At 52.4% G+C, this 24135-nt stretch overlaps 1 protein-coding gene across 1 annotated transcript in view; it reads right to left on the bottom strand.

The window, feature by feature from the left end:
• LOC133339699 (uncharacterized) overlaps positions 1 to 23793 on the bottom strand; it is a 30564-nt gene extending 6771 nt beyond the window's left edge. The window contains exons 1-6 of the mRNA XM_061547853.1: positions 23737 to 23793; positions 21618 to 21663; positions 20752 to 20861; positions 10475 to 10692; positions 1705 to 1955; positions 80 to 211 (exon numbers count right to left, since the gene is read on the bottom strand). Of these exons, the coding sequence (XP_061403837.1) occupies positions 80 to 211; positions 1705 to 1955; positions 10475 to 10692; positions 20752 to 20861; positions 21618 to 21663; positions 23737 to 23786 (807 nt within the window). The 5' untranslated portion in view covers positions 23787 to 23793. The remainder of the gene's footprint in view (positions 1 to 79; positions 212 to 1704; positions 1956 to 10474; positions 10693 to 20751; positions 20862 to 21617; positions 21664 to 23736) is intronic.
• Positions 23794 to 24135: the final 342 nt, after the last annotated feature.

The raw sequence follows: 24135 nt of genomic DNA, 5'->3' as shown, positions 1-24135 counted from the left end.
GTTAATCATAGTTGAAAACGGTCGCTCGCTCGACGACCTGAACTCGAAATTTTCAACCGCAGATGGAAATGTGGCTCACCTGCGGCTGTATCGAATTCGTGGCGACGTCGCAGCTCAGTGCGTACCGTGTGGCCACCACCAGCATTTCGTCCGACTTGGGAGGAATATTGTAATACTCGTAGCGTTCTTGCTGCAGCTTCCTCTTCAGGCGCTGCGAAATCAAACGGGTTCACGGTGTTGGAACGCTCCCCACCCCTGCAGGCCTGCCAACCGGTGCCGACTTGAGTAGCTCAGGGTTTAGGGGGGGTCGCCGTCCGATTTGACGACCCGTCGTTTTTAACGACCACAAAAAAATGATGCAGGACGCCAAAAGGTGGACGAGCACAGGGGCAGTTGTGTAACGCCAATGCATCGGTTGCTCGGGTCGTGCGGCTATATCTGCAGGACCCTTTTTTCCGGTATCAATAACACAGGAGGTGTAATAATAATCTTCAAAGGCCAAATAGACACCGATAATCACGACAAGGCACCAGCGAGTCTGCATTAACCACACAATCATGTTTGCGGTAAAACGCATTGATTCTTCAGGCGGAGGGGAAATAAAACCAGAACACCCTTGAGGAAAATAATCCATGCAACCACCACGGGAAGAACATGCAAAGCTCAATTATACAGCATGCGACAGCGTTGGACTCGAAACCACCGCATACCTGCATACCAGGCGAGGTAGTCAACATCTCCTAGTTAACGTGGGTTTCAGGGTTCGGGATCGAACCCACGACCTCCTGTGTACCAGGCGAGGTAGTTAATATCTCAACTTCGAACCCACGACGTCCTGCGTACCAGGCGAGGTTGGTAACATCTCCTGGCCGCCGCATTACAGAGAAACGCGTTGTAAGTGTGACAGCCACACCTCAAGCTAAGGACTCGCAGTCACGTGGTCCACCAACACACGGCCATCTTGTTCTATGGTCCACCAAATCATTGCAACAGCAATAACTGCAGTGAATTCTTGATTATCCCTGTGCATCTTATGCAATTACTGGAATAACCGCGCACCTGAAATTTTGACATGAACTATTAAATCATGGATATTGCCTTTTGCCTAAATAATAATAAAACAAACCAGTTTTACAACATTGTTATTCTTGTAAATGTTTATTGCATGTGTTTCTCCAGCTAATCTGGAATCCACGTGATCGCCTCAACAGTATAGTTGCAATATCATTACAATGGGGTGGAATTACATTAATGCTTGATTGGCTGTGGCTTTGCTGTCCACTCAGTGGGGCAGAGTTTGATCGATGTCTGATTGGCTGTGGCTTTGCTATCCACTTAATGGACTGAGTCATTTCCTGGACGGGAGCCAGGAAAGTATTATCACTGAGTAACCGCGCAACATCGATCTCATATTAAATCTAAACAATACAAATTGTCCGCTGTGCTTCATTTTGAGTGATTTGTTCGATCATTTATTTTGTGAGTGTACATTTACCAAACTGTGCGACGGCAGGAGAAGCTTCGACGTAATTTATGCCTTTACTTTCGGCTTTCCTTGAGAGATCCGCGGAATAACGGTGACACTTTTGGATTACCCGCGACTCTTCAATTATCCGTCTGCTGCCCCCTTCCCTGTTATCAAGCGCGGACAAACAGAGACAGTCTCCCGTGATCGACGCTGCCGAAGGGCAAAACCCAACTCACTTCGATGTTTGCGTCTGCGTAGGGGACGACGTGCAGCTGCAGCTTCGTGAGCAAGCCGGGAACCTTGAAGATGAGCACGGCCGCGTGCACGTGGTACACGAGCCCGGGGAACCACCGGAGCACCGCTGTGAAGATCGACAGCGACGACGTGAGGACCCTCACGTGCGTTTGCGAAACGCACCGCGGGTCTCTCACATCGATGTTGCCGTCCCTCGCGTGGAGGACTTTTATAGTGGATGTGTGTTTCCAGCCTGGGGATGGGAGAGGGGTCGCAGTGGGCTCATGCTACTCAGTGACTCCTCAGCATTGCACAATAGACTCAGCACTGCACCATAGACTCAGCACTGTCCATTAAATGTGTAATGCGGTTGTAAATGGCCCTCCGGAGGTGCCGTCATGGGGGGAGGAGTTAGGTCACGTGGGGGGAGAGGGGTTGAGTATAGAAGGAGGGGAACCGGAAGAGGAAAGGGAGTGACGGGGAACCAGGAACAGAGGAAGGCCACGAAGGGCGAAGCGGGGTGTGGCGAGATCGCCACGAACACGGGGAGGAACGAGGATCGGCACCGTTGGCCAGCGGTGACCGACCCGAGGCAGCAAGGAGGGCTGCAGTCAGCAGCGGGGCTGCAGAGAGAGAGTGGGCAGCGGGTCTGCATACAGTGGCAGCCAGAGGGTCTGCACATAAGGGTAGCAGCGGGAGTCTGCATAAGGGTAGCAGCGAGTCTGCAGGAAGGAGGGGAGTAGATGAAGCAGAGAGTCGGAGGAAAGAAGAAGCTATAATAGCAGAGAATAGCCGGGGGCTACAAATACAGGAATTATAACAGAGTGCCGTGTGGGTAAAGACGAGAACCCGAATAAAGACACGAAGACAGAAAGAAGTGTCCGAGTCCTTTTATTACACTGGAGTCAGAAGTGAAACGGCATGGCGAAACAACTGAGGAAAAAGAATATCCCATCTCCGGCGTCGGCTTCATCATCGGACGACGACGATCTTCCTCCTGAGGTCGGCTTCACTTCGGCGGAGGGAGAGATCCGTGAGGGCCCGGGTGTCGAGGAGGTTGCCGCTGCGTCCGACCCATCTGCGTTGAAGGACGAAGATTTAAGATGGACCCGGATGGCGGAGCAACTGGCAACCCTAAAAACCGTCATCACGGAGTTGTGTGACCTTGTCACGCCAAGGGCGGCGTTGGAAGGTGATGGTGGTGATCGGCAGGAGCCCGGGTCGTCTTCGATGGCGCCGCCATCGGCCACGCGGCGTGAAGACGCCATCTTGGGCGTGGCGCACCACGGAAGGTGGGAAGCCGCCATTTTGGGGCCGCCGCGAGGATCGTCCGCCATCTTGGCGACACAGCATTGCGACGCCTTGCTGAATTTACCGCCGGAAGAGTCAGCGACGGACGGAAGCAAGCCAAGGAGTCGCAGTCGTCACCTTACAACCGTCAAAGAGTTCTCCATCGGGGGCGATTGGAGTGCGTTCGCCTGTAGATTTTTAGCGGCGGTACGTACGGCAAGGTGGACGGACGCTGAGGCACTGGAGGTGCTCCCGACTCTTCTGGATGATGAGTCCGTTCGTTTTTTTCGCTCTATAAAAGCTGCAAAGAAGAAAACTCTGCGAGGGGTGTTCGATGAAATGGCGGACGCGTACGAGCCACCGGATGACGCCCATCGCCGATTCGTGCAGCGGCAACGCGCACCTGAGGAGTCACCTGTAGCGTACAGGGGCGCCGTGTTGGAACTCGCTATGGCCGCTTACCCGGAGACGGAGCCTGACCTGCTGGAACCACTCATCTTGGGGAAGATGTTGGAGTTGTCCCGAGATCTCGGCATTCCTATGCCGGCGTGCGGTCACGAAAAACTCACGTCTCGGACCGCGGCCAAGTGTTTGGACGCCCAGTTCAATCTCCGCCGCTGGAAACAGGTGACGCGTGGACGGGCGGTCCTGTCGTCGATGGGGGGGCCGTAGGGTGGGACCCTACGGAGGCCGTGTACGTGCCGGATGCGACCGGCCAGAAGGAGTTGGCGGCTGCCTCTGCTCCGTGGCCGGCCCGGAGCGGGCCGGGGCCGCGGGCTCCGCCGCCGGTGCGGCCGCGTCGGGACGGGGTGCCCGCTGCGCGCCGCCCCGACGTCGACTGCTTCCGCTGCGGCCGTCGGGGCCACTATGCCAGGGACTGTTGGGCCCGGGTTCCGGGGCCGCCCCAGCAGGAGGCCTCGACAGCGGACGCCCCAAAGAAAGACCCTCCGGCACAGGCAAGTCGGTGCGCACCAGACACCCGGCAAGGCCCCACACCTCACTCATCGCCGTTGGTATGCGACGCGGATGTTGTAAAATACGGGAGGCCAGTATCTGCGCCTTGTCGTTCGATAACGCAGTGGCGTAAGCTGGCTCGGCGGGTTGTCGCGGCCGCTACCGGGTCGTCCACTGTACCGGGGTCGATTAAAGGGGTGGACGTACGTATTTTGGTGGATTCCGGGGCGTCCGCGACCATTATTTCGGATGTGATATTCCATCTTTTGAACATCCCACCGGGGGCCGTGAGGCCGGCTTACGCTTCCTGCATCGCTGCGAACGGGGGTAGTATGGGCATTGTGGGACAGGTGGACGCTAACATTTCTATCGGGGGTGTCTCGGCCTCGGGCGTTGTGTTAATTTCAAGGTCCCTGGCGGTTCCTTGCCTGTTGGGTACGGATTTTTTGGCTAAGATGCCCATTCTAATTAGAATCAATGAAAATTGCATTGAACTACCAGGGGGCTGGAAATTGGCGTTTTTACAGTCCGCCTGGGGGCGGCCGGCTCCGGTTGCCCAGGTGCAGGCGTTATCGGAAGTTTCGGTTGATATTCCACCTGGCTCGCAGATGCTCATTCCCTTACGATACCGGAAGCCGGTTCCGGGTCGGCAGGGTGCTTTTGGGATTTTGCTGTCGCCGTCCGCCGCTGTTACGGGCGGATTGGCACTGGTGGGGGCGCAAACCATTGTCCGTCCGGATCAGCGCCCGTTTTTGCAGGTGTTAAATGCGAGCACTGAAAGCGTGTGTGTGCCGGCTGGTACCGTTGTGGCACACGCCACTACGGCGTTTACGGCTCAGAGTGACATTCCGGACGGGGGGCTGGTGGGTGGTGTTTCACACGATGGAGGGGTGGACGATCGTTGGATCGCCGAACTATGTGCGGAAAATTCGGCCCTTTCCACCGAGCAGCGTTGTGCGATTCATAAATTATTATCGAGCTATTCCGATGTGTTTAGCTCGGACGATTTGGACTTGGGACGCACCTCACTGCTCTCTCATCATATCGACACGGGGGACGCTGCCCCTATCCGCTTGAACTCGCATCGGATGAGTCCGGCTGAGCGTGAGCATGTTCGAGGGGCGGTGGAAGACATGTTGAAAGCGGATATTATATCTCCGTCTAATAGCCCGTGGGGCGCGCCTGTTGTGTTGGTTAAAAAAAAGGATGGTAAATTGCGATTTTGTGTGGATTTTCGGAAGTTGAATAAAGTGTCGGTGGCAGATGCGTATCCCCTGCCGCGTATGGACGATTCTCTCGACGCCTTGTCAGGGGCTAAGTTTTTTTCAACGCTAGATCTCTCTTCGGGCTTCTGGCAGCTCCCCCTTGACGAGCCCTCGCGGGAAAAGACAGCTTTCCGTACGCCGCAGGGGTTATTCCAATTTAACTGTCTGCCGATGGGGTTGAATGCAGCCCCTGCCACTTTTCAGCGGTTGATGGAGTTGGTATTGACGGGGTTGCAGTGGGAGACATGTCTCATTTATTTAGATGATATTATTGTCTTCAGCCGCACATTTGATGAGCATTTACTGCGGTTGGAGGCTGTGTTTGCCAGAATGCGTTCTGCTAATTTGAAATTCAAGCCTAAGAAATGTCATCTACTGCAACGCTCCGTTCGATACTTGGGACATATTGTTAGTGCGGACGGGGTGGCCACGGATCCAGAGAAAACTGCGTGTGTCAGGGATTGGGCGACCCCGGCCACGGTGGGTGATGTGCGTCGGTTTTTGGGGTTCGCCTCATATTATCGGAGGTTTGTTCCGAATTTCGCTACTATCGCCAGGCCTTTGCATCTCCTTACTGGGAAGGGGCATAAATTTGTGTGGGGACCGCCGGAGGAGGCGGCGTTTCGGAGCCTGCGCGATTTATTGGCTACTGCGCCGACGTTGGATTATCCGGATTTTGAACATCCCTTCATTCTGGATACTGATGCGAGTGACACTGGTATTGGGGCGGTGTTGTCCCAGTCAAAAGGTGGTGTTGAGCGTGTGGTGGCGTATGGGAGTCGGGTTTTGTCTCCCGCGGAAACCCGTTACTGCGTCACTCGCAGGGAACTTTTGGCTATTGTGTTTTTTCTCCGCCAATTTCGACCGTATCTGTACGGTCGGTCGTTTATTGTCCGAACGGACCATGCGGCCTTGCAGTACGCTCTTAAGATGGACCAGCCATCCGGACAATTGGCGAGATGGCTGGACACGTTGCAAGAATTCTCCTTCCAAATTCACCATCGGAAGGGTGTGCGTCACGCTAACGCGGACGCACTGTCCAGGTTGCCGCAACAATCCCCTTGTGCGTGTGCGTCGGGGACGCATAGGTGTGGACCGACTCAGCCCCCCCCTCAGCCTGTCGCGCTGGCAGTGGATGTTCTCGAAACTCCGCTTACACCGGGACCGATTGATGGGGGACCGGCTGACGGGATTTTGCGTCTTCCACGGTCTGTGTGGATTCGGGAGCAAATGTTGGACGATTCTTTGGTGTCGTTACGAAAACGTACGGAGAAGGCGGGTAAGGAAGTCGGTGCGGGTGGTATTTCGGAAACTGCTCTCCGAGATGGGTTACTGATGTGGAGGGAAGGGATACAGGAACACTGGCGTCTCGTTGTGCCTGCGTCATTGCGCTATGAATTGATTAGATCTTTGCACTGTGACACACTTTTACACCTGGGGGTGCAGAAAACCCTATTGATGCTGCAACGAGACTATTATTGGCACGGCATGACGACGGATGTCGTCGGTCACGTTCGCGCGTGCCCCGATTGTGCCCGCCGTAAACCGCCTAAACGCCCATATGTTCCGCCGATACAATCGATTAAAGTATCTCGGGTTAATGAGCTGGTGGCGTTAGATATTTTGGGACCCTTTCCGCCATCAGCTAAGGGGAATAAGTATTTACTGGTGGGGGTGGAGTACCTCTCTCGCTGGCCGATGGCCTGGCCCTTGCCTGACCAGTCAGCGGCGTCTATCACTGACGCCTTTCTATTTGGGTATGTAATGGACAAGGGGGCGCCGGAGAGGCTCCTTACAGACCAAGGGCGTAACTTTTCGTCCAAATTGTTGGGGGAGGTGTGTGCGGCTCTTGGAACTAAAAAGATACGGACGTCCCCCTACCACCCACAAACGGATGGTATGGTGGAACGGTTGAATCGGACTCTGTCCGCCATGCTGTGCCATACAGTCGGGGAAAATCAATCTGATTGGGATTTGCATATCCCTGGGGTGCTTTCGGCGTATCGCATGACGCCGCACGCGGCTACTGGATACTCGCCGTTCTTTCTTATGTACGGCCGTGAAAATGTGCCGCCGATCAATGAGCAGTTGGGAACCGGTGCGAGGGGACCTGTTAAGCCTCTTCCTGAGTATATTCAGGACAACGTTCGGCGTGTCACTGAGGCGAGGGAAAGAGCCCGCATGGCTACAGCCAAAGCTCAGGCCAGGAATGAGCGGTGTGCCCGACGTTCGAAGGGGGGAGTGCCCCTGGAAAAAGGGGGACCTGGCCTGGCTTCATTGCCCACAGGTGCGGCCAGGTACCTCTCCTAAATTACATAAACCGTGGCAAGGTCCGGTCCGCCTCATTGAGGTTCCCAACCCACAGTCGGCGCGTGTTCAGGTTGGTTCGCGGCGCTGGTTCGTGCATACATCCCGGTTGAAGCCATACATTGCCCCGCGGCCGGATGCGTCATCTCCCGAAGTTGCCTTGCCGGGGTCTGTTGCTGCCGACTCGCCCTTGCCTGTGTCTGCTGACCTTGCGAGAGCGCCTGTCGTACCCTTCACAGACAAGCCGGCCGTGACAGCGCAGGGAGGAGGACCTTCCGCTTGTGGGACGCCGACCGGAGCCGCAGAACCCACGGGACCTGCAGCTCTTCCTATCCCTCCGCGGACGCGAGTACGGGATGTCTCTGGACGCGAGCGGGACAGTGGCGGGCCTCCAATGGCGACGGAAGAACTTGCGCCCGTCGCCCCTAAAACCCTTCCACGTTCCCGCTCGGCGGGTGGGCTGCCGACCGTCCGGGACGGCCCGGCTACCCGTACTCGTTCGAAATCCCTCACGTTTCGTTAAATTGTGTTGTGTTGTGTTCATTGTTATATTGTTCTTCAATGCTTCGTGTCTTTTTACGTGTTGGCCCTTTACACCCGCATTGCTTTTCAGGTTGCAATTCAGCCGAGGTCGGCTGGATTTTCTTTATGGGGGAGGGTGATGTAATGCGGTTGTAAATGGCCCTCCGGAGGTGCCGTCATGGGGGGAGGAGTTAGGTCACGTGGGGGGAGAGGGGTTGAGTATAGAAGGAGGGGAACCGGAAGAGGAAAGGGAGTGACGGGGAACCAGGAACAGAGGAAGGCCACGAAGGGCGAAGCGGGGTGTGGCGAGATCGCCACGAACACGGGGAGGAACGAGGATCGGCACCGTTGGCCAGCGGTGACCGACCCGAGGCAGCAAGGAGGGCTGCAGTCAGCAGCGGGGCTGCAGAGAGAGAGTGGGCAGCGGGTCTGCATACAGTGGCAGCCAGAGGGTCTGCACATAAGGGTAGCAGCGGGAGTCTGCATAAGGGTAGCAGCGAGTCTGCAGGAAGGAGGGGAGTAGATGAAGCAGAGAGTCGGAGGAAAGAAGAAGCTATAATAGCAGAGAATAGCCGGGGGCTACAAATACAGGAATTATAACAGAGTGCCGTGTGGGTAAAGACGAGAACCCGAATAAAGACACGAAGACAGAAAGAAGTGTCCGAGTCCTTTTATTACTAATGTTTGAGACAGTGAGCATAACGACAATGTGGATTAGGGCGAGAGGAGTCCGCAATATATAATAGTTTCTAGGTGTGACGTGTGAAACTGAGATGTTAACTACCTCGCCTGGTATACAGGAGGATCATGGGTTCGATCCCATACCCTGATGCCCACAGTGTCTATATGTTAACTCCCTCGCCTGGTATACAGGAGGTCGTGGGTTCGATCCTGGACCCTGACGCCACGGTGGAAAGGAGATGTTAACTACCTCGCCTGGTATACAGGTGGTGGGTTTGATCCCGGCCTTGTAAATTTGGAGTCTGCGTGTCTCTCTCTCTTTCTCTCCTCATGATGGTCGCGTAGATTTTTCTCCGGGTCCTCCGGTTTTTCCCTCCACATTTATAATTGACATCATGTATTGAGCATATTTGGCTGCTCCTATAAATGTCCACGTGCTAAGCCACTTTGTTGAACTATAATTTGTGATAGCCAGGTCGCTTATGAACAATTAGCTATACAACTCAGTGGGCTTTACCACCTGGTAAAAATAAAACGTAGTTCAGTTTTTAGTTTCATCCACAATAACGTTTTCTTTTCGTTAATATAAATGTGTTGCTAACCCTCCACCACCTCCCAACATAGCCAGCGAGCAAGCGGTTTGCATCCCGTAACACAAAACGTGCCAAATTTAGTAACTAATTATTACTTTGGCACTAGCTGCTTGTGTGTGCTGAACAGTGTAGCCACAACAACATTTACGCAATTCGAGTACGCAAAATGTTTATAGGTTTTAGATTGCTGCAGTACCCAGGGCCGTCCATAGGGAGAACAGGGGGAGAGGGGCCAAATTCCACCATGACCCCTCCCCCTCCCCGTGACGTCTTCAAACTTAACTCTGAGCAATACGGTGACGTCGTCGATTATTTACTTTGTTCACGATGATGGTTAACCTATTTCAACTAAACTATGAAACTAAACTTAACCATTTAAATGCCCCACTACTCTGTAGCTCTTTTTCAGAAGCGATCCGTCCATCACAAATGATAGCAAAAAGATCTCCAAAATTATGAGCAAACACAAGATCCAGGTTCGATTTAACACAGTACATAAAATGCATGATCTGATCCTCTCGATGACGATCGCTTGTGTTGTGATCGAAACGTCGTCGTTTTTTGTACATTTTTTTGGTTATTTTCTTTGAACCTATCTACGTGACTTTACTGAAAGAGCCAAAGAATATGAATCCCTGCAGCCACGAAAGCTTTAAGTCAAGATTTAAATGGTAGCAGCTCAACAAAGTGCACTTTGTCGTCGTGTGGGCATTCATCGCAGCAGCCAAACACTGTAAACGTGTCACACTGATTCTAAATGTGAAGGGGGAAAAAAACAGAGGAGGACATGGAGACAAATCCACACAGTGAGCACCATGGGAAAAGAGAGAGACGCAGATTCCCAATGTACAGCAGTCTTCAGGGTCGGGATCGAACCCACGCCCTCCTGTATACCAGGTGAGGTAGTTAACATCTCCTAGCCACCGTGGTGCCCAATTAATTTCGCTGCTTCTCATTTGTCAAGGGTCCCAGTGGCACTGTGACTCAAATGACTCGTGACTAAAATGAGATGCAACTCATGTAACATGCGACTCAAACGACTTGCGACTCAAACGACTTGTGACTCAAATGACAACGGCGACTGAAAACGACTCATGACCAAATTGGCGGTCAGCGAATGGATCGCGTGTGTGCGCTGCATTCGTTGTAACAAAGCTTACGCTTCAGGTCGAGGTAGTGCGGGATCATTAGGGCGCGAAGGCCGCCATCGCAGCCGTCCCAGTTGATGTCAAACGTGGAGCTGATGGGGACGAACTGCTCTTGGAACAGCTCAACAGGCCACTCCCTCCAGCCGTAGCGAAGCCGCCCGGCTGCGCCCACCTCGAAGATGAGATCGGTGGCTTTGCAGTGGAAGGTGCCGCCTGAAGAAGCGCTGAACCTACGAGAAAAATTTTGTGTAGTAGTGTCGTATGTAGTGTAGTGTTTAGTAGTGCATAGTGTCGTATTTAGTGTAGTGTACGGTAGTGTATAGTGTCGTGTATAGTGTAGTGTGTAGAAGTGCATAGTGTCATATATAGTGTAGTGTATAGTGAAGTGTATAGTGTATAGTAGTGTAGTGTATAGTGTACATTAATATCGCGTATAGCGTAGTGTACTGTATTGTACAGCAGTGCAGAGTGCCGTGTATAGTGTAGTGTATAGTGTAGTGTATAGTGTAGTGTATAGTAGTGTATGGTGTAGTGTATAGTGTAGTGTTTAGTGTGTAGAGTAGTGTAGTGTATCATAGTGTTGTGTATAGTCAAGTGTATAGTGTCGGCTATAGTGTAGTGTATATTGTAATGTTTAGTGTACAGTGTAGTGTTTAGTGTATCGTGTAGTGTATCGTGTAGTGTATAGTGTAATGTTTAGTGTGCAGTGTAGTGTTTAGTGTATAGTGTAGTGTTTAGTGTAGCTGTCCACTTATTGGGTTGACGTCTGATTGGCTGTGTCTCTGCTATCTACTTAGTGGGCGGAGTTTGATTGATCCATAATAGAGCTTTTTGGGTTAGATCACGTAAATATGTAAATGTGTCGTTTAAACCCGCAACGACCCGACACAGCCAACTAGTAAGGGTTGTCACGTAAATAGAACGTGGCCAACTCGTTACTAGTACAGCACTAGCGTATAGTGTAGTGTATAGTGTGTAGTGTATAGTGTGCAGTGTATAGTGTCGTGTGTATAGTGTAATGTATGGTAGTGTAGTGTATAGTAGTATATATTGTAGTGTATTGTGTAGTGTGTATATTTTGGTGTGTAATGTAGTGTGTAGTGTCTAGTAGTATAGTGTATAATGTAGCCTTACCAACGGTAATCCCTATTGAAGTATCCTGCCCTTTGTAGGCATGCATTTAGTGACGAATTGGCATGTTCTGTTTACGTAACAACCCTTACTAGTTGTCTGTGTCTGGTGGTGACGGGTTTTAACAACACATTTATATATTTACCCAATCTAACCCCAAAAAACCTCTTATGGATGGTATTGGTCGCGCAAGACTGACACGTGTTACGTTTGATTGATGTCTGATTAGCTATGGATCTACCATCCACTTAGTGGGCGGAGTTTTATTGCTGTCTGATTGGCCGTGGCTCTGCTGTCCACCTACTTGGCAGAGTTTGATATCTGATTGGCTATTGGCTCTGCTGTCCACTTAGTGGGCAATGTGTTCTGCTGGGCGGGAGCCAGGAGAGTGTCACCACTTAGCACGTGCATCATCGATCACAAGTTGGGTTTTGCCTATACGAGTGAATATAAAATGTATATATACACTACTATATACTACTATACCCTACAACATTACTACATACTATTTTTTTCCATAGAGTACAATATACTACTGTATTACTATATACTACTGTATTACTATATTGCTAGATTACCGTTGGTAGGGCTATTTTAATACACACAATAGACAGGAAGGACAAGTTCCACAGCAGATCTTTTGCCTACTTCAGCAGTTTTTTCTTGCTGTGGAAGGGCGAGAGGGGGGAGGGGCGAGAGGGGCGAGAGGGGGCGTGGCCATGGTGGGAGTGGCCAGGTGCTCCACATCGACGGCAGCCATACTCTTTCGTTCTTTTGGTAAAGTCACGTTCACGTGGTAGAAAAATAATAGATCACGACGTTTCGATCGCAACACAAGCAATCGTCATCAGGTGGCACAAGCACAGCAAGAAAAAACTGCTGAGGTTGTCCCACCTGTATCGAACCAGAGAGTGTGGATTCCTGCAGTCACTAAAGCTTCAAATCAAGATTGTATTACTATACACTAGGGACTAGTATGTACTACTATATTACCGAATACTAATATATACTATGCTATTATATACTACTGTAATATGAGGATGCACCCGGGGGTAACTGGGCGATGGTGATAGGCTCTGGCGGCCTCAGCCCTCAGCCAATGGGACGTCGAACCAAGGGCGTAGCCCTGGGGCTGTATAGCAACATCGAGAAGGTTCCAGGGATGAGGCTTATGATTGGCTGCGTGGCATCACGTGAGCCAGGTGATAAAAGGGGTGGAGAGAGACAGTTTGGGGTCAGTGTGAAGAGCTTGAAGGAGAGACTACGACTTGTGCCTCCGGCACGCCAGCGGCCACGTGGCAGGCCGGAGGCTGTCTCCCGACGCCGTTAGCCGGCGGTGTGAGGGAGCGAGGGAAGTGAGCGAACGCCACGCTCGGAAGGGAGTAACGGGAGTAACGGGAAAAGAAACCCAGTGTGAGAGAGAGCTGTGAACGGGGAAAAGAACTAATACAGACAAGACAAGAGAATATGATATCGTCCGGAGTGGGTTTATTACACTACTATACTACTATACACTACTATGTACTACTATATTACTGTAAATTACTATTTTACCATATATTAAAATTGCCCGATGATGCTGGATGTAATTACCAGTGAAACGTCGTACTAAATTTGTTTAATGTTGTGGATTCACTCTTCAAGACACCGGTGGGCTAAAGTAGTGAACAATTTGTCTTTTGTCAACGTGACACTTTTTTTTTACTGATTGGCCGTGTCGGGTGGTGGAGGGTTACGACACATTTATAAATAACGCGATCTAACCCAAAAACTTTATTATGACTAATATATACAATACTACTATATACTACAGTAAACTACTATACTACTGTAATAAACCCCATTCAGACGACATCGTGACTTGAGAATTATTCATTCGGTTTCATTCACAGCTTCCACCACATTCGTTCCTTCAGTTTCCTTGCTCCTTCACGCTGTTGGCTGACAGCGCGAGAGAGAGAGAGACTGCCGCGGCCCGCCACGTGGCAGGCTCCAGACCACGGCACCAGCGTGGCTTCCCCCTTCGTTCCTCCGCACACTGACCACATGCTGTCTTTCTCCGCCCCTTTTAATCCCTGGCCCACGTGATGCCACGCAGCCAATCCTCAGCCACACCCCTGGAACTTTCTCGAAGATACTGTAAGGCTCCAGGGCCGCACCCCTGGCTCGACTCCCCATTGGTTGCGGGCTGAGGCCAGCAGAGCCAATCATCATCATCCAGGTGTAACCTCACATTACATCAGGGCCGCGCCCCTGGCTCGACTCCCCATTGGTTGCGACTGAGGCCAGCAGAGCCCATCATTATCATCCAGGTGTAACCTCACATTAAATTACCACCCCTCCCCCCCCCCGGTGTAAAAAGTCTGCCGTCTCGGCTGAGAGAAGGGTGATGCATCAAACCCTGCAACTAAACATTTAGGGCGCTAATGACGCGCAACGAAGTAGGTTGTTAGGGCGCTGAACAACGCGCGGTCGAAGGTAAAACATTAGGGCACGGAACAATGTGCAATGTAGGAGCAACGCAACATTAGGGCGCATAACAGAAGGTATAACAGGCGCAACATGACAACAACGCTAACGAAATGGTGCGCGACTCCGGTCCCTCTCCTCCCATGGAGTGTGCTCGTCCTGCCGACTGCTCAGCAGGAGGGGGCAGCGGAGAAGGAGCAGGCTCAGCGTTCTCCGTGGACGGAACGGGTCTCGTAGGAGGCTGCTCATCGGGGGACTCGATGCCCTTCAAGGCCTGTGCGTCTGCGGGGGGTAGAACAAGTCCCCGCTGGGGATCAATCAGCGAGGCAAGTGGCACATCAGGCACATCAAACCCTGGCAGGTCAGCAAGTGAGGATGAAAGGCCAGTGCGTGGTTCGAAATAAGGTTTCAAAATCGACGAGTGCACATACCAACGACGCAGCCCATACTGGATGCGAATACTTTGGGGATTGCGGATTTCTATTAGTTTAACGGGCCCTTTCCAAGGCCTGTGCAGTTTAGGGGATGTACCCACAGGCACCTGAGGGCAATGGAGCCACGCCGCGTCGCCCACCGCCCAAGGCATGTCACGTCGTGACCGACGCGCATATCTCTCGTTCCGGGCCTGTGTGCGGGCTGTTGCACGCCTGGCAGTTTCTCGCGCCTCCGTAACACGCCGAAGCGAATCACGGACGTGGTCAGGCAAGGAAGGGGAGGGTTCCTTTACGGCTGTACCCAGTTGCACATCAATTGGAGGCACGTTCTCCCACCCATACAAAATGAAAAAATGGCGAATACCCAGTGGACGCGTGCGGGACTATGCGGTAAGCAGACAAAACGCCAGGTATGTGCAAGTCCCAGTCGGTCTGCTTTTCACTCACCGTGTGACAAAGCATGGCCGAAAGGGTATGGTTAAATCGTTCCACCATTCCATCCGTCTGCGGGTGGTAAGGGGAAGTACGGATTCTCTTCATACCCAAAGCAGCGCATACATCCCGGAGTAATTAAGTTATGTCCTTGATCCGTAAGTAACTTCTCCGGAGCCCCCTTGTCCATCACGTATCCATTCAATAAAGCGTCAGTGATGGACAAAGCCGATTGGTCGGGTAGGGGCCAGGCCATAGGCCAACGAGTAAAATATTCCACCCCGACCATGAGGTACTTATTACCCCTCGCTGATGGGGGAAACGGGTCGAGGATATCCAGAGCAACTAGCTCATTAATACGAGATACCTCAATCAATTTCAACGGCGGAACGTAATTTTGACGTGGCGGTTTCTGCTTCGCACAATCTTGGCATGCCCGGATGGTCCTGATGATATCCGCCATTATACCCGGCCAAAAGAAATCCCGCTGCATCGTGAGCAAGGTCTTCTGCACGCCGAGATGCATCAACTTGTCGGCGTGCAGCGCGCGAATAAGATCATGACGAAGGGATGTTGGCACAACAAGGCGTGAACGGTCCGACAAGCTGTCTGTGCACATGAGCAACCCTTCCCGGTCGGTAAATAGCTGCGATTTCCCGCCCGACAAGTGAGATCCCGGCCTTCCGACTTGATTTCGCAGTGGAGCCAACGAGGCATCAGCCGTTTGCTCACGCAGCCACACCGAGTGCGGCAAGTGCAGCGTGCCATCGGCCCCAACAGGCGTACGCCGCCCGTCATCTTTCGGCATCACGCCCAAAACAGGGCAGGGCAGGGGGGGTGGGGGGGTGGCGCTGCGCAGCGATGTGTACCTGTCAAACAGGCACAAGGAGGGTTCAAGGGCAATCTGAAAAGAGCATCTGCATTGCCATGGTGGGTACCCTTACGGTATGTTATGTCAAAAGAAAATTCCTGCAACAATTCCAACCATCGAGCCAATTGTCCAGACGGTTGTTCCAATTTCAGTGAGTATTGCAGGGCCGCATGGTCAGTGCCCACGAGGAATTTCCTACCATACAGGTACGGCCGGTACTGGCGAACAAAATGGACGATCCCCAGTAACTCCCGACGAGTGACACAATAGCGAGTTTCGGCGGGAGACAAAACCCTGCTGCCATATGCTACCACTCGTTCAACACCATCCTTCCATTGAGACAAAACAGCACCGATGCCGATGTTGCTAGCATCCGTGTCCAGGATGAACGGTTGCGAAAAATCCGGATAATCGAGCGTCGGCGCGGTGGCCAATCGATCTCAGAGAGAGTTGAAAGCCAGTTCCTCTTCTGGACCCCATTTGAATCTCTGATTCTTTCCCGTCAGGACATGCAGAGGCTTTGCCAATGTCGCAAAATTCTTAACGAACCGGCGATAATAGGATGCAAAGCCTATGAACCGTTGCACGTCACCTACGGAAGTGGGCGTCGGCCACTCACGGACACATGAAGTCTTGTGAGGGTCAGTGGATACACCGCTAGAGCTGACAATGTGTCCGAGGTAACGGACGGAATGCTGCAACAAATGATACTTTTTTGGTTTAAACTTGAGATCGGCAAACCACATTCTTTGAAAAACATCCTCCAGCCGTTGAAGGTGTTCTTCGAAAGTGCGACTGAAAACAATAATGTCGTCCAAATATATGAGGCACGTCTCACACTGTAGTCATGCCAGTACCAACTCTATCAGGCGCTGGAACGTCGCAGGCGCGGCATTCAAGCCCATGGGAAGGTAGTTAAATTCAAACAAGCCTTGCGGCGTGTGAAACGCCGTTTTCGGCTTTTATGCATCATCGAGGAGAAGTTGCCAAAAACCCGACGAGAGGTCGAAGGTAGAGAAAAATTAGCCCCTGACAAGGCGTCTAATGAATCGTCCATCCGTGGCAGGGGGTACGCATCCGCCACGGATATTTTATTCAACCGGCGAAAGTCAACACAGAACCTCAATCCGCCGTCCTTCTTTTTAACCAACTCCACCGGTGCGCCCCAAGGATTGTTGGACAGCGAAATAATGTTGGTCGCCAACATGTCGTCCACCGTGCCATGCACGTGCTCCCTTTGCGCAGGACTCATGCGGTGTGGATTCATACATATCGGTCCTGCCGCACCAGTGTCAATATGGTTTGACAAGAGCGAGGTACGACTCAAATCAAAGTCATCTTTACTGAAGATGTCAGCGTATTTCGACAGCAGTGAACGCAATGCGTTTCGCTGCGTGGAGGGCAAAGACGTATTCTCACGGCCCGAGACACGCCAGCAGCCATTACCCTCGGCTGGTCCCCATCAAGGCTAGTGAAGTCGGTAGTGGCATGGGCCAATACCGCACCCGCCAGAACGACGACTCGTTCTGGGCCCCCATTCAACACTTGTAAGAACGGGGCTTGTCCAGCCGAACGATAGTTTGAGCCGCGACAAGAGAGAAAGCCTTAGCCACGGAGTTTGACGGGGACAGCAACACACCCGCCGCCCTATCCGCGACCTCCAACCGTTTTCAGTAACGCAATGGGATGAGCATCTGTGTACCCGGGGGTATCTCCACAGTGACATCGGCAAGTGCGTGAATGGCGTTACCCGGAGGTGGACGGCCCCACAAGAATGGCAAGAAAGACATCCTACAGCCCCCTGGCATTTCTAAACAGCCCTGATCAACAAGGATTTTAACAGGCATCCGACGAAGGAAATCGGTGCCCAACAGACATGGAACTGCCAACGAGCGGGAGATAAGAACTGATCCCGACGCGGCAACATTCCCTATGGCAATGTGGACATCTACCCGTCCTATGATACCCATACCACCCCCATTAGTGACAATGCATGCGTCAATAGCCGGCTGGACTCGCGACGCAGGGATGGATAACAGGTGAAAAATTACATCCGAAATGATGGTTGCCGACGCACCAGTATCTACCAAAACACGCACGTCTACCCCTTGAATAGCGCCCGGCACCGTAGAAGACCCCGACGTGGCTGCAACCACCCTCCAAGCCAATTTCTTCCACTGAGTAATAGTGTGCGGTACCGAATCAGCATGCCGACAATTAACATTCGATAAGCCTACGGGGTGCAAGTGGATGCCTGAGATGTTGGGACCTGCCGGGTGCCCGATGCGTGTTGACTTGCCCGAGAAGGATGTCAATCCGCGTCCGCTGGAGAAGATAGAGGAAGGGCCGACGGAAGCTGCGGAGGTCGGAACCGGCGCCGACAATCACGGGCGAAGTGGCCCAGTCGGCCACACTTGAAGCATGTGGCGGCCGCCCGACGATCGGTCGCCTCGGCCCCCGCTCGCGACCTTCCGGCCCCGTTGCGCTGCATGTCCTGCCGGCGTTGCGGGGACCAGCGAGGAGCAGCAGCCACCAAGTCATCATCGCTGGACTCGTCCGGAATATGCACGATGCGACGCCCATCCCAGCGGTTCACCATCCTTTTTGGGGTCCCCCGTCCACGCCGCTATTTGGTCCCAATGTCGCAAATTGAATTTGGAGTCCAAACATCGCGCCGCCCAACGAGACTTTAACGGCTCATGGCCGCACACCGGCAGCGAGATGCCCAACTGTTGTGACAACTCGATCATTCTTGTAAGAATGGGAGGGTCCAGAAGGTCGGCGGAGGACTCGGGGTAGGCGGCCATAACAAGCGCTAATAGTGCACCACGGTATGCCAGAGACGTTTCTTCAGGCCCCCGTCGTCGCCGCATGAATTTTTGCTGTGGGCAGCCGATGGCGGCTCATAAAACTCCGCCATTTCAGCGAAGGCACCCTTCAGCGTCGTCTTTCTACTCGCCGGGATGGAGCGGAACACGGCCAGGGACACATCATCCAGCAGCGTAGGTAGAGCCTCCAGCGCCTCGGACTCCATCCACCGCACCGATCGAAAGGCGGATTCAAATCGCCACGTAAAAGCGTTCCAGTCGCCCCCAGCGACAAATTCTTTAATATTAGGGAGGCGATGACTGCGGCCGCCATCGTTGTCCTTGGCCGCAGGCAGCGTTGCAGCGACCGCGCCCAAAATGGCGGCCTCCTCCCCCGCAGCAGGTGTAATGGCGGCCGCCTTGGAGACCAAGGTCGTCCGCACTCAGACGCGTCTCACGAGGCTGACCCAGGGCGACAGACGACGCGACCACCGTGACGAGATTCAGCATCACGGCACGGAGAGACTCAATTTGTTCCGCCACTCGTCGCCACCCTTCGTCCGAAGCTGGAATCGCCTCTGCGCCGGCATGTCGTTTTGGCGCGGCCTCGGGGAGAGCAGCAGTCGGCGGCAGCGGTCCTGTCGCACCCAGAAGCTCGTCCTTGTCGGCATCGTCGTCGTCGTCCGACTGCGGGTCCAGTGGGTTCCTCTTTTTGAGGTGCTTAGACATCGTGGATGATGGTCCAAGTGGTCTCAAAATCTACTTCTGACTCCAATGTAATAAACCCCGTTCAGACGACGTCGTGACTTGATAATTCTTTATTCGGTTTCATTCACGGCTTCCACCACATTCGTTCCTTCAGTTCCCTTGCTCCCTCACGCTGTTGGCTAACAGCGTGAGAGAGAGACTGCCGCGGCCCGCCACGTGGCAAGCTCCGGACCACGGCACCAGCGTGGCTTCCCCCTACGTTCCTCCGCACACTGACCACGTGCTGTTTTTCTCCGCCCCTTTTAATCCCTGGCCCACGTGATGCCACGCAGCCAATCCTCAGCCACACCCCTGGAACTTTCCCGAAGATACTGTCCAGCTCCAGGGCCGCACCCCTGGCTCGACTCCCCATTGGTTGCGGGCTGAAGCCAGCAGAGCCCATCATTATCATCCAGGTGTAACCTCACATTACACTACCATATACTACTGTATTACTATACTCTCCATTATTACTATATACTACGTTATACTACTAAATCACTATATACCACTAAAGAAACATATACTACTATATTAATACTATATTACTATACACTATTAAATTACTGTGCACCACTATATTACTATACACTACTATATAGTACCATATTACTATATCCTACTATATTATTAGACTGCAGTATATATCTCAGTGTATATTTTTTTTTATATAAATGTACACGAATGGCTAATGAAGTACAGCACTATAGAGTAAATTATTTACTAATCATCGATAGCATCCGGGTCAGATAGAACACCCTAGATTATAACTTTCAATATATCAGAAAACTTTATATTATTATCACTATATTATAACGTATTATTTGGGTCTTTCGGTAAAGTCATGGAGCTAGGTTAAAATTAATTAAAATAAAATAAATAGACTGTCTTCTGAAGGCAGCATTCCTCCTCTTTTTTCCTCCTGATGACGATCGCTTGTGTTGAGATCAAAAGTCGTAGTTTTTTGTTTATTTTATTGTTTTTAATTTGAACCCTATCTACGTGACTTTACCGAAAGGGCCAAACAATACGAATTCCTGCGCATATAGTCATGAAAGCTTTAAGTCAAGGTATTAGAACGCTATAGATATTTTCTTTGGGACTCGTTTCTAGCGCTGGCGATAGAGTTACACCATCAAATCCACGTCGACGTGATGGCTGGGGTGGTGTGTTTAAACTCTCTGCACCTGCTTCCCCCGTAAGTGGAGTGAAAGTACGAGTCACAAGTTGCCAGCGTGAATCGGGGGCTGGCGGTTTGCGTACCCAGCGGGATCCGAGTACTCTGAGACCTTACTGCATCACAAGTAAATCATTGTGACCGGACCGACCACGCACACCCACCCACCCATCCACCCACATCCCGGCACGACGTTGTATGAGGGTTTTTAGTATGCTCACGAGTAGGCGTTGCCAGAGAAATTTGGCATGACTGTGGTGACGGCGCAGCCCGGCACCGCCGTGACGACGCTGTCATGTGCAGTCGCGCTCGGTTCTTCTCTTGGAGAGGTCTTCGGAAGGCGACGGTGAGGGGGCGGGGAGGGGGAGCACACGGTGACAGCAAGGGAATTCGTCCATTAGTTCGTGTCTCAATCCGCTAGTCCTGGTGAGGGTCGCAGCAGCAGCGTGTCGAGTAGGGCGGTCCAGACCTCCCTTACGCTGGAGACAGACTCTAGCACTACATTACGAGACACTACACTAGGATACACTATACACTACTATACACTACACTACTCTACACTACTACACACTACTATACACTACACTAATATACACTACAATACTATACACTACACTACTATACACTATACACTACAATACTATGCACTACACTACTATACACTACACTACTACACACTACACTACTACACACTACACTACTACACACTACACTACTATAAACTACACTACACTACTACACACTACACCACTATACACTACACTACTATACACTACTGTACACTACACTACTATAAACTATCTTTGATCACTTTATCTCTCATCACTTTATCTCTGATCACTTTATCTCTCATCACTTTATCTCTCATCAATTTATCTCTCATCAATTTATCTCCCGTCACTTTATCTCTCAGTTTAACATACACGTGACAGACACGTGCAACGTACACACGCAACGTCCAGCAAGGACTTCACGTTCTCCCGTTAGAATATGGATGGGTCCACATTGCTACGAGTTCTTTGAGCAGGGCGATTGTCCGTGTGTCCAGGGGGTCCGTGTGGAACAGCCCTGGGTATGAGAGGCTCACCAGCATCTCCGGTGGCATCTGCTTCTCATCAGAGTTGAGTTGAACCCTTCAAACAAGGACAAAGATCAACACAGTGAGGCCCTAATAGACTGGTGGGTGGCCGATGCCACGACCTTTGCCTCCCCAGTGGCGATGTTTATGACACCTCCACCACTACACCAGGTACTCCATTTGAGGCCGAGTCGACCTAGAAGAGGACCAGGACTGTGGGCCGGAATCGGCCGGAGTTTGTAGCGCTAACCGCCACTACACCACCGCTCCTCATTCGGCTGCAATCAGGTCACCAATTTCTCCACTGGGTACGTAGCTCAGAGCAGAGCAGAGTTGAACCCTGCTCACGCGCCTGCACGCACCAATACTAACACCCGCGCCATTCGCCGCTACGTGATGGTGACGTCATCACGGGGCCTGTGCCAGTCCAGGTGCACTTTGAGGCCACATGAAAGTACATACACACAACAACACGTGCCATTCGCCACTAAGTGGCGGTGACGTAACCACGATGCTTGTGCCAGGCCATGTGCACGTTGAGGCCACGTGAAGTGTCTCACGCCCGCTGCAGGAGGTCAGGGGGAGACCCAGGTGCCACTGGTCGACTGACTCAGATGACTGGCTGATGCACCACCTGTGCCACCTGCTGTGCCAAGTTGCTGTGCTTTAGCCACCCGGTGCTCCACTCGTTGTTGTGAGCGTCACTCCTTCGCTCTCCGTTATTGTTGGAGAGCGACTGCCTCCAACTGCCCAGTAGCGTCCTTCACGAGCCTCCTCCACAGAGGCCGATCTTGACACCGCTGGTACCAGTAATAGGCAAGTCCACTCAGCTCCAGATCCTCCTATACCACATCACTCCATTTCTTCTATAGCCCGTGCCGCGCCCGTTTAGCCCCCTCAATCCGGCCAAACAAAAGTTGTTTAGGAATGCGGAACCTGGGCATGCGGGCAACATGATCCATCCAACGCAGCCTTGCCTGCCGGAGAAGCTCACCGATGGGACTTTGTCCAGATCTTTCAAGGATTTGTGAGACTCTCACAAAATTCAGCTTGGTTAAACCCAGGATGGATCATAGGCAGGCCAGACAAAATGTTTCTAACTGGAAAAGATGTTTCAATTGGGGGGTCCACGTTTCGCAAGCATTGAGAAGGAAGGGAATGACTATGGCCAAGAAGACCTGAAGCTTCGTGAGGAGCGACAGACCAGGTAGCTTCCACACAGCTTTACGCAACCAATGAAAAGATAATGCCGCTCGACTGATTTAGAGCGAGACCTCTGCTGCTAAACTGGAGCTGGTCATGAGCACACTGCCCAGGTATGGGAAACTCTCCACTCTCTCCACAACTGACTAGCACCAATTGGGAGTTGTGGGGGTGGAGTATCCGATGGTACAAAATACCCAAGCAGGTGCTGAGTTTTCGTGGGGCTAATGGTAAGGCCCCATCTCTTAGTGGCAAATCTCAAGGTTCATCAGCAGCCCCTCCAACTCCTCCTCTGAGTGAGCAGCAATTACCAGATCATCGGCATACATAACATGGTTGAGCAATAGAGAGTCATCCCTTAACCGCATCCAGGCATCTAACAGCCTCCCATTGTATCTGTACTACCTGGACATTTCTCCGGTACACCTATTGAAGGCTTCACGAACTATGTGGACGAAATAGATATTAAATGATGTGGGAGCCAGAGGACATCCCTGTCGCACCCCAAGGTGTACAGGGAATGGCTCCGACTTAGCAGAGGGTCAGGGACTCCGAAAGCACAATTAACTACCCAGAGCCCAGGCCTACTGATGGTATCACAGGCCTTGACCAGGTCCACCACCACCACAACCACCCAGGCATAACCAAAACAACCATCATCACCACCACCACCACAACCGACCACAACCACCCACCCAACGACCACCAAACACCCAACCACCACCACAACTAGCCAAGAACAACCACCACAACCATCACAACTACCACAACCACCAAGCCACTATTACCACGACCACCACCCAACTAAAAGGGGAGCCTCGCTGTACCAACGACGTTTCTTCAGCTTTTGTCTTCCTCTCCCATTCACCCCCAGCCCCTCAGCACCCCCAGCCGCATTCATCCAACTGGCACCGACGACTCTCACCTGAGCCGCGTCACTTCACGCGTTTGGCTCTGCAGGCTGGGCAGTTGCATCGGCGGCGGCGGGGGGTGCCGCTGACCCAGAAACGAGCTCCAATCTCTGCTATCCTCAGCCCTGAACCGGCTGCCCGTCCCCCCCGCCACCACCGCCTCGACGTCGTCGTTGTCGACGACATCACCGCCATCACCACCATCATCACAATCGTCGTCGGGTGGCTGCCTCCGACTTCTCGCGATAGGTGGTGGAACGGGATACGGCGGTGGGCGCTGCGAAGAGGACCACACTCCTGTCTGGCACTGTGCCTCCGCCCTCCTGTATTCCACACAGATTCAGGCGGTACTGGTCCACCTCCCGACATAGCAGCGCCAGCATCTCCTCTGCGGCGAGTGTCCGAATATTCCA

The sequence above is a fragment of the Lethenteron reissneri genome, unplaced genomic scaffold (genome assembly GCF_015708825.2).
Source record: "Lethenteron reissneri isolate LAM-NWPU_2019-01 unplaced genomic scaffold, ASM1570882v1 scaffold_210, whole genome shotgun sequence".
NCBI classification, from domain to species: Eukaryota; Metazoa; Chordata; class Hyperoartia; order Petromyzontiformes; family Petromyzontidae; genus Lethenteron; species Lethenteron reissneri.
This window is presented reverse-complemented; position numbering and strand designations above follow the sequence as displayed.